This window comes from Pezoporus wallicus, unplaced genomic scaffold (assembly GCF_028554395.1).
Source record: "Pezoporus wallicus isolate ANWC-B61680 ecotype Strahan unplaced genomic scaffold, APGP_CSIRO_Pwel_v1 contig_2871, whole genome shotgun sequence".
In the NCBI taxonomy this organism is placed as follows: domain Eukaryota; kingdom Metazoa; phylum Chordata; class Aves; order Psittaciformes; family Psittacidae; genus Pezoporus; species Pezoporus wallicus.
In genome coordinates, this window is record NW_026640775.1 from 1,792,663 (window position 1) to 1,808,583 (window position 15,921).

General features: G+C 40.2%; 1 protein-coding gene across 5 annotated transcripts in view; it reads right to left on the reverse strand.

Annotated features, from left to right (window-relative positions):
* The window catches only part of LARGE1 (LARGE xylosyl- and glucuronyltransferase 1), a 278,062-nt gene that overhangs the window by 56,443 nt on the left and 205,698 nt on the right, over positions 1 to 15,921 (reverse strand). For all 5 annotated transcript variants that reach the window (XR_008973630.1, XM_057420472.1, XM_057420469.1 and 2 more), the window contains one exon: positions 5,958 to 6,062. Coding sequence is in view for 4 of the 5 variants with exons in the window: in XM_057420472.1 (XP_057276455.1) it covers positions 5,958 to 6,062 (105 nt within the window). In the remaining variant the exon portion in view is untranslated. The remainder of the gene's footprint in view (positions 1 to 5,957; positions 6,063 to 15,921) is intronic.

Sequence of the window (15,921 nt, forward strand, 5' to 3'; positions counted from 1 at the left end):
TGAACTTGCAATTCAGAAGAAAAAGCACTGGGTTTACTATTACTATGCATTTGCCTGGGGTTCTCCCGTCATATAATACAAATTTCTGTTCTCAGTTTAGGCACCTGGATACCTCTACTAAGCTTTTATGTGCAAGTCTTTCCTCTAAATCTAACTTGATAATGATGGTCTCTCTACAGTAAAGAGAGGGCATTTCAGAGTGCTGGACAGCATAATTACTCATCAAGCTATGTATGTTCACATGAAGAACTGTCTTGATCAAGCTAAAAATATCACACTTCCGAATGATACTTTAAATCATTAATTAGATATATATATATGTATCCTATTGGTGTACATTACATGGAGAACTTTACATTATGAACTTAGGTCAGACCAGTAAAGAAAAAACCTAAATAGGAGAATTTAATCAACTAAAAAACCCCACTTTTTATTTACGGCAATACAATAGAAACTAAAATCTGGTATAGACTGTCTGAATGCCACTGCTTTTTTATCACAGGTTTCTTAGCAGACAAAAGTTTTCAGTGTTTCAAAGAAAGTCAGGTGTTGTTTTTTTAAAAAAAACACAGTTATTGCAGGGTCTAAGGAGCAGAGGACGTATCTCACAGAATACAATAAAAAGTAGACTAATTCAGCCACAGCAATGCCATTACATGGGTAGGCCTCTCAAACTAGAGGCACCATTTTCAAAATCAAATATATATTGGCCCTCATTTCAGAAATGTCAAGAGTGCTGTAAACAAGTTCTCGGTGCATCACATGGTTTAGAAAATGTATGAGGAAGACTGGAAAGAAAGCTATTCTTTGAGGGCAGTCAGCTTTAAGAAAGCTTATTTTTAACTGCAAGCTACAGATTATAGCCAACAAAGAAAAGGATGTGGTCATCAAAGTTGGAATTATCATTTTAGCTTCCCAACATTGACACAAACAGACTGATATTTCCTGCTGAGCCTAAAAGCAACAATGTATTGGCACTACCTATACAATGTGCACACACCTGTACTTCAAATGCATCTTCATGAGTTATAAAGCACAGGTATATCAAGCATGTTTTGCATCAATAACAGTATTTGCTGAATGAGCTCACAGTACCTTAGAGAAGCAACAATCTAATAAAAAACCCTGGCACAGTGTGAATGTGAGTAGGTGAAGAAATTACTACTTTTTGCCTTGATGTTAGTGTTGGACTTTTCTCTCTCTCTTTTTTTTTTTATCATTAAAATAATTTTACACTGTTTGCAAATGCTCCTGTACTTGCATCTAAACCTGTATGATAACAGTTCCTGTATTAAATGAGACTAATGTGTTATGTAATGGGAGATAGGAATATTGCGATGGCTTTTAGAGAGGACACGGCTAAACTGAGACAGGCCCTGATGTTTCAAGGATGTTTAAAGGTTCCATAAACCATGAGGTTTCTGACTTCTGCATTTGTTGAGACAATCTGGAAAAAATCTTCCCTCTCAAGCGACCAGTACACTCTTCTTTACACCATGGAGAAAAGCAGTGGTTTAAGTCAGAATCTGTGGAATAGTTCATAAATTATTGCTATATTCAGATGGCTGTCATAGAATTCTGACTCTTCCATGGGGAGGGAAAGGCATTTTGGTAACAGATCTATCCAGACTTAGGCAACAATAACTATATAAAGCATTAATTGTGAGGCTTTCTGAAAAATAAACCCAAACAGAAATGTCTGATTAAATTAAAAGTGCTCAGCACTTCTTAACATCAGATCCATTATCATAATGCTGTGAACAGAAGCCTGTGGAGTGCAGATGAATGCGGTTTCCATGTTTCCAGGACAGGACCATGACCACAACCACCCCACTGTGCTCTGTTTTACTAGTCATTTGCTCTCTGCACTGAAGGTGCACAACTTCATCATGAAGAAACGCAAGATGTGATCCAGTCTAACTTCATATAAACAGCCTGCCCTATGCTTGTCCTTCTTATTTACAATTGCTAAATATTATGCAAAAATGACACAACATATGCTTCTCACTTCCAAATCATCTTTCATAGGTTCTTTTTTTTTCAGGGAAACAATAAAGAGATTCATTCAAGCATTCTTCCAGTCATAACAAACATCAGAGTAATAATGCATGGTGCACACGTAGCCTGGTAATCGTTAGGTGCTAGCCATTCCCTTCTGTTCGCAATCCACAAATCTGGTAAAGTGACATCTCTCAGCGTGGGAGTATGAGTCCTCAGCTCAAGCTGTTAAGACACATCCTTACTGTATCTAGTAGTTGCACTGAAGCAGTGTATTTCAGATGAGCCTCAAACTCTCAGCATGGGCTTCTGTAGTCTAGAATTCTGAAATCCCCTCTGCCAAAGTTTTTCCAAATGCCCCTCCTGGCACCCAAATTACAGGCACAAATCCATCCTAAAGCTCTACTCGAAAGGCAGAGAAAACATTTGCAGCAGATATAAGTTGGCCTTGCTGCACTGAAGCCAGAGAAGACAGGGGTGATTCACACCAGCTGAGGAAGTGGCCTGAAATCATGGTAACAGCCACCAGAAACTGCTTTTAAAAGCTGTTCTCCACCATGATGGAAAGTATAAAGCCGACAACGTACTAAAAGCTTTTATGTTTAGAATTTTTTTGACAAGATATTTTTCTGAGGTCTAAGATGACTGTTACTTCAGAAATTAACATCAAGCTCCAATTCTGGAGCTGTCAGTTTAACATCTGTAAAGAGAAAAATCATAGTGCAGCTCAGACAATACTTTAGAAAGCACAGGTTTGGTCAGTGAAAGACAATGCAGATGATACAGAGAGAATAGTGTCTGTGAGAATTAATGGTGTAGACAGGCAAAAGGGAATGGGCAATACATAAAAATGCATTTGATTAAGCAGCTTACCCAGTTTTGGCCAGTGAGGTACAGAAAAAACCTGGGTGCCTTTGTGGTACAGAAGAAACTGTGTTTAAAGTGGCTTGAAGAAGGGAATATAATCTCAAATAAAGAATGGTTCTAACCAAGAGTATTTTAATCACCAATTAAATTGTCACTGAACTGAGTTTTGAGTTTGATCTGGTTTTCCAAAATTATAATATCATGAATTTAAGTGTGATTTGGGTTACAGAATCATAGAATGGTTTGAGTTGGAAGGGACCTTAAAGATCATCTAGTTCCAACCAGCTTGCACGGGCAGGGATGCCTTCCATTAAATCAGGTTGCTCAAAGCCCTGTCCAACCTGGCCTTGAACACTGCCAGGGATGGGGCAGCCACAGCTTCTCTGGGCAACTTGTTCCAGTGTCTTACCACTCTCACTGGGAAGAACTTCTTCCTAATGTCTAATCTAGATCTCTGCTCTGCCAGTTTAAATCCCTACACACACTTCTAAAAAATTTTCTGCCTGTGCAAATGAGGAAGAAGGATGAAAAACAGCCCCCCCCAAAATCTTCCCTTGAAGATGTACTGGTTGTCAGGAGGTTTGGTCTGGGCACACAGTAATAGAACACACGTGATTACTGTGTTAAAGAGCTAGTGGAGAAGGAACAAACACACCTATGGCTTCTATGTATCTGCCTTTTGGGACTCCTCCCAACCTATATTTTTTCCAGAGTGACTCAGAAAAGTACAATGAAAGATGAATTATTTCCTTCAGAAAGTGGGAGGAATAAATGGAGTAATTTTTACTTCAAGGGGTGCTTCTGCATCAAACCTGCCAATGTTGGGACTGGCTGAAGAGGCCCACAGAAAAACTTTATCTTGGGATTGTGTCCTGGGTTTGTAGAAAACACTCTCCCAAGAGCAAAAGCAAAGTCTGTCTGATCCAGCTTTGCTCAGCCCATTGAAGTTTCAGCGTTTTGGGGGCCCTTTTATTGTTTCTAAGTACAGCTGTAAGCAGCTGAATTTCTGAGTTTTTCCTTTCCCAGCCCACTGCCTTTGATGAGTGTTTTGCTTAGAGTTATAGTCTCTCTTTCCTGCCCTCTTCCTCCCCCACCCTTAGTTTTCTGAATCCTCCTTGGCCACAAGTGTTGCATTCAGTGACAATTATTTTAATTTACTGAACACATCAAACAAGCTCCAGCTTCACTTCATATTTCATCTTCATTGAAATATTTATACTTCCAATCTCAGCTAGATTACTGAGGCAAACAATAAATTCAATTAAGAAAATTACAGTAAATTATGCTGATTCTGTCAATAACATCATTTGCTACTTCTCAGAACTTGAACTGCTTCACCCAGTGACCTCCTGTTGCATGTAGTTAAAAAAACATCAATCCACTTCTTATGATCACTTGTCATTCTTCCATTCATTATCTACCTTCTGGTGTTTTGTTTGTTTGTTTGTTTTTTGAAGAGTTTTTACAATTACAGGTGAGTTGTCTGAAGAAAGAAATTAGGAACAGACTAAAATCATCGGCAGGATTATGCATAGCCTGGTAGGTACGTATTAACACATACCAGGAATTAACACATGCCATTTATTTGAAGGACTGCAGGCATTCAATTATTTTTGCTTTCAGTGGAAGAATTTTGTGATAAACTGGCATTTGGTATCCCTATAAACCATATGGAACAGTAAGTTAAGACAATATAAATTAAAGCTTTATAGCACTTTGATTTACTTAATTGCATTTTAGATACCATACATTTTTGGGTTATTCTAATGTTATGTGGTTGTGACGCTTTCTGCCAGCATTAAATGTCTGAAAGGAAAAAGCAAAAATGTAGCAGAAAGAAAGTACCTGTAAAAGTTGTTCATCTCTCAGTAGAACAAAAGATATTGTTTTGTGGTGTAACAGTGAACAGAACTGACATCAATGTATACAGCTGTGTATAACGTAAGCTTTTTGTTTTCAGGACAAATCCATGAAACTTGGCTCTGTCTAATGCTTTTGGAAGAGTGAGGGGCAGGAGTGGGCAGCCCTAACCTTTATATATGCAGTTCTGCTCTGGCAAGTGGAGAGCCAGGAAACAAAAACTTCTTTTGCTGAAATCTTGTATTCATATCTATTTTGTTCTGTTAGGCTATCCTTTGGAATCTTTTCACAGAACAGAGATGCTTTGCAGAGGCTGAAATACAAATTCACAAAAACTGGAGTGATTCCCCCAAATAGACAAAGGAATATAGAAATACAGATGACCCAACCACAACTTGTGCAATCCTTTTCCTAGTTAGTCTGTTTAATTGAATTGAATGCATTTCTGCAAAGCGAAACTTCTGTTACGGTGAATAATTTCCTGATAGTGCAGGGGTATTTAAATAGACTCACCTGTTCTAAATGGAGGCTTCACCATCTGTTCTGCCCTTTTATTACAAATAGAGAGGGAACCTAACTCCCTGCATCAGCATGTACAGCCTAGCATTGGAATGATTTAGATGTACGTGTGTGTTCTCTATGCACCTGGTATGTTTTCTCACATACCAAACACAAATCAGAGGGAAGACCTCTCTCTTGTAACCTAACAAATTCTCTGATCTAATGCCTTTATTCCTTTCCCACAGCAGCAGAAATTGATGGCCAGTAGTTTGCATTTTATTAGGACAATTATGACTCTGTTGCTGTCCTGGAGGAGTTATATCTTTATTGGGCTGACATTTTGTGATATCATTTACCTTTCTACAATAAATGAGCCTTGATCCCTGTTCTTTCCCTCTTCCTGGGTCTACAAAAGCTTATCATAGACAGAAATCTTGTAGGAGATGTGCTGAGAATGTGTCAGACTGCTGAGAAGCTCAGTCCTTCCCTGATGGATGCCATACAATCTCTCTTAAGACCATTTAGAGAAGGTATATATTTTTCTCAGAGTAGCACAGTACCAGAAGTTTCAAAATGCATCACACTGCATCATTTTTACTGCTTTAAATGACAAGTTTTGCAGTAAGTTAGGAAGGGAGGTGCAAGTTACCACATCTCATACACTTTTACAGCGGGAGACTGACTGCATGCCCAATGGAAACCTTAATTCAGAAAAAACCCTCAGGACCTACCTGTGTTGTAGCCCCTCCCAAGCGCTGGCCAGGGCCGATGATTCTTCCAAAGGTTCCCCAAATACCAATCACTCTGGTTCTCCACCAAGCCAAGAACCTGCTGCCCTGGAAATGAACAAATTGCAAAAGCATCATGAGACAAAAGACAACCAATGGAAAACTCACAGGAAATCTGGAGAGGGAAAGCCAATGGAAAGAGAAGACAGAAGTTTGGGTGCTGCCCTCCTTCCATGCACTTAGAAGAAGCCTGCTTATGCAACAGACAGCAAGTCTGGCACAGCAAATTGAGCATGGCTCATTTCTTTCCTTCTCCCCTGGCTAGTCTGAGTAATTAAACACTGTGGGAACCTTTGTCATACTGACAAAAATATATCACCCAGACAAATCTGAATGCTGCCTGATCTTGGAATACAATGATGAAGAATTCTCCTAGTGAGAAGTAAGTGTTGGTAAAATGATCATTTAATATGAAGATCTGTTCATACTCTGATGAGGTAATACATTTGAAGAACAAGGCTCAGTACAGCAAATTATTCTTCCCATGTTCCCCCCCTCCCCCCCAGTAGTTTTGGGGACTTTTTTTTATCAGTCACAAAGGAAATCCCTTTTGCTTAGAAAATTATTGGATTCTAAGAGTTTACCTACATAAGAAAGTTGCACTGTTTTAATTTAAGAGCATAATTCAAAAGTCATTTAGGTAAGCCTGTGTGGAATGCTGCATAGATATTATGATTTCAGTTCTGGATGGGCTTATTTTGGTTTAGCTTACATTGATTAGCAGCTGGCTCCAGCTGGAGTAAAATGTGCTTTAAATCAAATGTGTCTAGAAGGTTTGCACTGCTTAAAAATCAACTGAAAAATGAATGTTTGTATAGATAAGGACTTAATTATCTATCCTAAAATGTGCTGTATAAAATGTAAATAAGAGAAGTGATTGAAATAAAGCTCTGGTGACAGAGGATGGAGGGAAGGGGAAAACTGTTTTTGGATCTAGTCAAAGAAAGAAAAGGAAATGGTGTTTTGACAGAGGGACCCGCTCACTGAGGGCACTAAGACTGGGACTGGAGATTATTTTGCAACCTTTTGAGAAAGCAATTAAGCATCATGCTCTGAAGGCACATTTTCAAATCCCAGCTATGCTCATAAAACTGGATGTATGGTCACAGTAGTTCACTGAAAGCATTAAATGATCATTATATCTTGTTTATGTAGGACCACAGCTTTATAACTAACATTTCAGTATGGCCCAAGTCAAGATCAGGCTGGGAAGCAGGACATTAAGACAGAAGTGATTAATTCATACTTTATTATCAGCTTGGAAGACATTAGGATAGATCAGGTGATTACAGCACTCTCCTGTGATATCTCTAATTTTGTCAGTAACCCCCACATGTGCCTCAAATGCTGTTTCAATGAGTGTGAGCAGCAATGAGTGGCTGATGCATATAACAAATAAATCAACATTACAAAAGCATTCAAGGGGTGAACGGAAATCAATCTAGAAATAACCTTGAGAAATTACCAAGTCCATTCCACACCTCTGTTCAGGATCATCCTACTCTATCCTAATCAGAGCATGCCAGTGCTTGCCAGACCTAATTTTCCGATGATATCTCTCCCTTTCCATTATAGATTACATGTAATACATATATTTAAAATTTTACATTATACTCCATAACTCACTTTTCAAGAAGGTGGAAAATCTGGGGGATAGCAGAATGGAACATATAAAAGACCACCGCACATTTATCACCCCATTGGTGCTACTGCAAACTGGCAATATTAACAGAGGGCAAAGCACAAGAGAATGAAGGAAATGACAAGTTAGAGGCAGATGCATCCTAGGCAACTGATGATTTGTTCATACAAATAAACTGTAGGATCTCTTAACCTGTGAGACACACAGAACACACTAAACAGCACATGAGGGACCACGAGCCATATATTGTGAGGAAATATGAAAGGGATCTCAACTGGCTGAAACAAGCCTTTACCCCAAAACAGCTGAAGGGCACAATTTTAACCGACACTTGTTGATTCCATGATGGAAGACTGCCGGTTCTTTATCAACATCACTTACAGCTGAGGTTAAGTAAATCAAAGTAAGAAACTACTATGGCTAGTAAAGGATGAGAAAAAAAAAAACCAATAAAAAATGCAGGTGCAGCTGGGCTAGCAGGGATTGGCACAGCTGGTACAAAGAGAGTAACCCTGCCTGTATTCTAACAGCGCATTTCACAACTCAGCAGTCCACAGATCCTTCTTGGGATAGTACTGCTAACATCAAAAGAAATGTTAGAATTCCATTTGCAAGAAGCAGATATTGAACTTCCTTACTATGGAGCATCAATCTGCTTTCATTATCTTAGCCCCATGCATTTCCCAACAAGCCACAGAGTTCAGCCTTCCAGCTGATGAATAATAAAAAAAGAACAAACCTTGCTGGTTGTTAATGGCTTTTCTTTCCCACCTACCAGTCCAAAATCTCAGTTCTGACAATGTACCCCTGAAATACTTATTTCTCAGTTATTATTTTTCATGGCAAGGTAAACTGAAAAGTCTCAGGAAATTACGGTCGCACATATTTATTGCAGTTGTACCATTTCCTTCCCCCTTTTCCCTTTGTTTTTGAAGACATCAGAACAAATCCTGCTCTCACCAGTATCCTTTGAGGTTTGACATGGGACACAGATGATGGCAGAAATTACCATCATGTAAGCTTTAGAGCTTAGATATATGGATCAGATATAATGTGACTTACTGTACATTAACTGAGCTGGTATAACTGCCTGTAGATGCCCTTTTAGCTTGTCACAAATACGAAGTACAATGTATTAGCTAACACTGCTTTTGAATGGCCTAGGAATGTGCACATGTTCACGTACTGTCTTCGGGTAGAGCATTATGCAACTTGTCAGGCTGTTTGTAACTCCTGCTGGTGTCTGAAACCCTACTAGGCAGACGGGATGGCAAGTCTGCCAAGTCACCTTGGAGAAAGAGATGAAGATGTATTTTGTAGCTTCTCTAGTTATATCTCTGCTTTCTCTAGGCTGGAATAGTATCGATGTCTCTGCCAAAGAACATATTTTTATTTCCCTTTACATTGTCTCTATGATCTTGACTTAGGGCAGAAGTGATCAGGAAACGAGAACTGCAGCTGCAGAGTAAATATTAATGGTTCCAAAACATGTTTTCATTCTAAATCAGTACAGAAAAAAGAAATCATCAGAGAATAACAGAATCATAGAATGGTTTGGGTTGGAAGGGACCTTAAAAGGTTGTCCAGTTCCAACCCTCTGCCATGGGCGGGGACACCTTCCACCAGAACAGGTTGCTCCAAGCCTCAATTCAAATTCAGAAATATTCTATGAAAAAAAATTCCCAAATATTTTAATCTGAAGATACCAAAATAACCACATATAAATCTATAAACCTCCTTTTATATATATATATAAAATATATGTATTATATATTTAACATGTGTGGCACATAATACAGCTGCATAATGGATGCCATGTATACCACACTATTCTATGTATCTAAAAGTTCAAACAAAATAATCTCTTAAGTTTTGCCCTTCCAATTTTGAACAGTTAAATACGTTTCACTCAAAGCTTTCATCAAAATTCTTTTATACATTGTGAGAATATCTGTCCAGTGTATCTGAGCATTAACAGTTATTTTTTTTTAGTCATTTACTTTTCCAAATACGTTACGGAGTTATAGAAATGAGGCACTGGCTGAAGCAATGCATGTTTCATGTTGAGAAGGCATGGTGAAGGCTTTCCATGCCCTCACTCCTCTGACCATCCATCGGCCTCAGCCTGTCCCTCTGCTGCTCTTCATGCCTTCCCCGCAAAGCGTCTGCAGCTCTGCAGAAACTTTTTACCAGCTGGTCGTACCACAGTCTGAATTCAGATTTTGTGAGGAGAAAGACTGGAGTCCCTTCCCACAGTGGCCTTTTGTAGGAGGCAAGAGCAAAAGAGTTACGTGAGTTATTCCTCCAGCAGATGAGAACATGGTGGCTACCATAATGAATTTGAATCATTCAGCATTCTGAGCTGCCTGTGTCTTCCTTCCTAAGAGTTAGTATAATAAAATACCATCTCTAACAGCAAAAGCTCTGTCATTGTTCGCTGCTCCGGCCCTGCAGTTATGATTAAGTGCACTCCTCGCACTCTCTGTTCCTCCAGGCACAAGTTAGCTTATGAAAATGAAGCTGTCTTTCCTACTTATTCATACATCATCACTAACAGCCAGACAACAGAAAACAAGGCTATGATTCTGGCATGACCAGGGTGAAAAATTACCAGGCAGGCAGAATTACAGCTGGATTGTCAGGAACAGGGCTGTATGCTGCCCGGCTGTGGGTGAGACTTCTCCAGAAGGCAGCTGCACAGCCATAGCATTTTGCACAGTACAGCTTCCTGACAGCTCTCGCATGATGAGAACTGCTTCTCTCCTTGCAAAAGCTTAGCTGTTGCTGGGAAGATGTTTCCATGGAAAAACAGATACTTCTGAGCCTGACAACTCCATGTCTTCAAGTCTGCCTTCACTTCATAGATTTCTGGTGGCTAATGGAGGGGAAAGCATGATCCTCTAATTCAGGCATTGTCATGGACTCCGTATCTTCAGCTCCTACCTCTGGTACTGATTTCTTGAGTGACACTGGACAGAGCACATACCAACCTCTTGCTCAAATCTCCCTTAATAAAAATAGGGATAGAAATAACTTTTTACCCCTCTTCCATTTTGACTCTTTCACATACTGCAAATAAAGTCCTCTGAGGGACTTATGTGTGCTAGCTTCTACTGAAAGCTTAACAGCACCTGCATGTGGCCAGCCTGAAGCTCCATCCACACACTATTGTTTCTTGAGCAGCGGGAAGTAACAGCTGTGCAGTATGGAGCACAACAGCAAAGCTCTGTTGTGGCACTTCCTAATAGCGGTCCTCAGGCTTCCAGTCACTTGTAGCACATGACACATCTGAAGAAGCATCAGCTTATGTTGCATCTGGTATCCACTAGTTTCCTTTGGTGCCCAGTACAATCTTCATGCCTGTGAACAATACTTTCCTATTCTGCCCTGATTTTTTTCCCTAGTTTTAGAGAATTATATCTTCTTTAGAGTCTTTGGTACAAAGGAGCCTAACTTCAGCTCTTTCATATGACTCTATTGCAATCACATAAAGAGCAGTGGGCCCACAGCAAACACTTCAGGTAAGCCGCACTTTCTGTGGTCCTCAGGGCATCGGGCTGTTTCCAGAAAGAGAAGACAAAAAGATATTTTAGAGCGGTGGGGTGGCACCTCTTCATCACCTATGGCCAAAGGGTTAGCTGATACCACAGGAGAGATCTGCTTTAGCACATCTCTCCCGGTTCTCACATTCACAAGGTTTAGTCGTATTTGGTACAGGCCTCCAAAGTAAAATGCACGTGCAAATAATTTTCAGCCTTGAAAAACATAAGTAAGCAATTTCTACACTGTGGATGTTATTAAAAGAAGACAGAGCATAACTCTGTCTTGCTACTTCTAACTACTTTAACACTGTGGTTTATATCATTAGGAATTTAATACATATATGAATGCTGGAGACACAGCCAAGTACTTCCAGAGTAATCCATGTTTGCAGTGTAAGCTGAAAAAACAGGAGAAGACTCAATAGGAATTTAAGATTCAAGCTCGGTAGGAATCAAGAGAGCTGCAGAGTTCTGCTCCCAAAATGGGACAGAAAAATAGAGAATAAAAAGGTGACAGGAGGGAGGAGGGGAAGCGTACGTATTCTGAATGTTGGAACATTTCTAAATTGGCCAGTACCACGTCTAATGAACATAGGACTAACTGACTCTCTAATAGTAGAATGAAGCTGGGTTATTTTCTGCACAACTCAGTTAAAATCTTTTATTTATGTCCTTTTCCTCTTCCTTCTTTCTGATTTATCCTTCTTTATCCTCTAACCACCTGCATAAGACACCCTTTCTGAAAGGTGTGAGGCCACACCCTTAGCTGGTCTAAATCTGCATGACTTCAATGAAATCAGTGCACTTGCACTGACTGATATCAGCTGAATATATTGCACTTCACATTAAGTCTTGCCTCGAGTGACTGACCCTTTCTCTATGGCCTTCTAGTCCCTGATCTTGCACCGATTCATACAAAATATGCAGCTTCTAAAATCCTTCACTTCTCCTGCCACATCTCTCATACATCTGTCCCTTCAGATCACTGTCAAGCTCAAGCTTTTCATCCTCACTATTGATGCCCTGTGCAATTCTTTCACTGTCTATATCAATTCATGTTTCTTCCTGCTCTCAAACTCAATTCTCTCTTCCACTGCCATGTCCCCTCTCATCATTACAGAAGACTGTCTTCTCATGCAACAAATGCCCTGAGTTACCTCTGAAAAATAATTTTAAGCACAAAACCCCTCAACACTTTTATCTATGAAGCTTTTAGAAATTTTACCATGAATCCAGTGTAAAATACACACATAAAATCTTGTGTGTAACACAAGCTTGCCTGTCCCCAGAAACAAGGCATGACATTTTCTCTTATGCCAGTATAGTACAGGATATACTGTGTTCAACAAAATAGAATACTTTAACCTCTAGTGTGCATTTATTTCACAATGTGCTTGCATGCAAGATGTATGTGTTATAGGTGTATGTGCACGTGCACATGCATACACACACACACACATATATTACATGCATAAATGCATAGCTGTGTGTGTGCATGTTTAGGCAGATACAGAAAAAGCCAACCTCTCCTTTGAAGAACTTACCTTTTAAATGTGAAAAAGTCAAATTTCAGGGAAAAATACCTACCATATTAGTTTAACTTTTTTATTTGATATCTCATTTGCATTAAGTACATTGCTGTTTTCCAACAGCCCTTGGTCCTTTTTAGGGGACTAATTGCTCACAGACATAAACTGCACAGACAGTTCTTAAGGAGCAACTTGGATGAGAAGGAGACAAGGAGTAACTCACTTAAGGAACAGCAGGACTGCCTCAGAAGAAGAGTGGATAGCTTGCTCTGTGGGAGCATCACATTGGACAGCACACTGGTGCCAGAGGAGGAAGAAAGAAGACAGACATGGAATACCTGATAAGAAAGAAGAGTAGAGAAGTGAAGAAGAGGTAGGCAGAGTATACCAAGGGCAGGGAAAGACAAGATGGGCCAGGTTGACTCATTAAAGGAGAAAGTTGCTAGTGAAAGAAATAAAGGAAGGTGCTGGTAATGCTGGAACAAGGATTAAAGCAGTGGTATCAGCTGACTTCTGCATGTACTCAGAGGTGGTGATGTGGCCAGGGCAAAAGAAGTTTCAGTAACTTGAGTCAGAGAAGAATAACTGCAACAGTCTGTACATAAAAAAACTTGACAAGTGTTTTGTAGGTGGTAGGAGGGAGGATTCAAAAGGCATAATCACACACAAAAGGTGATCAAGAGGATGATGTATTGAGAATTGTATTGAGAAAGGTTGGGGTAAAGAGCTAAATTTCTGATCTTCAGAAGGAAAGATGAAAGAATGAAATCAGTCAAAAGAAGAGAATATATTGGGTTTCCACGCATCCTCTCCTCTTCTCCAAGGAGCTTTTTAGAAAAATGAAGAGGACAGTGAGGAGTCCAGCAAACCACAGCAAAGCTAGCAAACCTGCCATTCATGTTTGCAGCCCTTTCATCTGCAGAATTCCAGGGAAACGGATTCTCAGTAGCTGAACACAAGAGAGTAAGTGCAGAAAAAACCTTTTGCTTTGTAACAGAACTTTTTGAGGTTTTCTGTGACAACAGCCGATCTTCATGGGCCCATGACAGCTGGGCTCCTGTGCTGCCAGCAACTTCAGAAGAATTTGAAGGTGTTGTGATTTGGACATGCACACGAGTTTTTGTTTGCCTTCTATGTGGCAGGTAAGGATATGCCCCACACGTTGCCAAGAAAAGTGCTCTACATGGAATCTGGGGAAGAACGAGCCTGACCACTGTGAAATTGTAAGCTAGACCGCAAGAGATGCCCATCCCAGCTTCACTTGTCCTTCCTGACCTCAGTTTTTACATCAGTGTTAATTGCACAAAATGTCCCAGCAGTAGAACTGACATTAACTGACAGCAGTTCAGTTAGGAGACTTGACACAAACCCCTCCCCTGCTCAGGTGGCAAGTATTCTTTCCTCACCAGGCTGCAGGAAGTCAGCAAGATGTACTCACTGCTCTGACTACACACCTCAATTTTTCATTCACACTGATGGCAGCCTAATGACTGTGTGCCCTGACACTGCGGCTTCCTCATCATGGTCTCCTTTTTAATTTTTAATTTATTCAATACAAACTCCCAAACTTAGAAAATTGAAAACTTCTTTCTCTGAAAGCAGCAAAACATCCTTGGGAGCAAAGTCAATTCAAATCCGTTACTTTTAACATTCAGGCATTGATCTGAAAAAAAGTATATTTTTAAATGACTGTGCCAGATTTCAAGAATATACAAGCTATTGAAAACATGGCCTGAATTTGTGCTAGGCAGGAATACATGATCACTGAACAAAAAATGTTTTCTTTTTTGCTGCCGAAGACCATGCAATAAAACGTCTTGGAGGAGCATCTAAAAAGCATGAAAGAACTGCCTATGCACTGTGACAACTCTGCCTGTCATAACTGTGTCAATTTTATAAAGGGGATAAGGTCCTGATATGCACATTTTTGTGGGCACAAACCCCATCTGTGAAATGCATCTCAGTAACGGGGAGCTGAGCAGCAGGCTGCAATGTGTAATCAATAATCTAACTCTTGTGCAATGCCTAGCAGCACTTTACAAGGGAAAGGAGAGCCCTCCTTACATCAGAAGAAACTGAGGCATGTGGTGATGGAGCAACATTTGACATTTCCAAGGTCACTGGGGAGGCGAGTGGTGATGTATGAACGGGTGCCAGGACTTGTGAGACCCAGAGCACTGCTCTTAGATACTGACAGATACTGTCCTTTTTAGTAGCTTAGGGCCTGAACTGTCACTGCCAGTAATCATGCAGAAATTCCCACTCAGCTAGTCTTTTGAGCAGCTGTCAGCCTACTGGGTCCACTGATGGCTGATTTTTTCTCACCACATCCCTGAATGCTATGTTCTGCTCTGCTATAGATTTACTTTGGGTACATCCTTTGGGATTCCGGGTGATGACTCTTTATTTTCCACTTGGCGTTCAGGCAGCTGCTCATTTCAGCTGTAGCAATGTAAGCCTTGAACTGCCTCTGTTAACAAATGAACTTAACTCAGATTCACACCAGGGTAACAGAGGTTAGCAGCTGACTGTTTGCACCTCACTTTTGATCTGCAAAGTGAGGATAAGACCGCTTCTTCACTACACTCCATCAGGTTTCAGTAATTGGTGTTTGAGGTTGTTGGAATAGTAAACTGCTGCTTATTAGCAATGAATTAGAGACAGAGGGTAGGTAAGAGCTTTCTATTAGTGAGGAGGTGGCTGATCTCTTCTCCCAGGCAATAGTACAAGAGGTAACAGCCTCAAGCTGTGCCAGAGGAGGTTCAGGCTGGGTATTACGAAACACTTCTTCCCTGAAAGGGTGAACAGGCTGCCCAGGGCAGTGGTGGAATCACTGGAAGCATTCAAAATCTGTGTGATGAGGCCCTTAGTGACACAGTTTAGTAGTGGCATTGGCAGTCCTGGAGTAATGGTTGGACTTGATGATCTTAAAGGTCTTTTCCAATCTAGCTGATTCTATGATTCTATATTCTGGAGACTGTTCATGGAAACTATGCACAGCTTCCTACTTTATATCCTTTTTGGCAGTTATCATATATAAACAGCAAGATACTAAAATCCCTTCCATTTTATATAAAAGGAACACATCTCCTAAATTGATGGACACACCAGGATTTTTAGTAAGCAAGAAATCAGTAGGTATCATAAGTAGTTTCTCTGAACATGACAGAAGTCCCAGAATGTGGAAGTAGAGG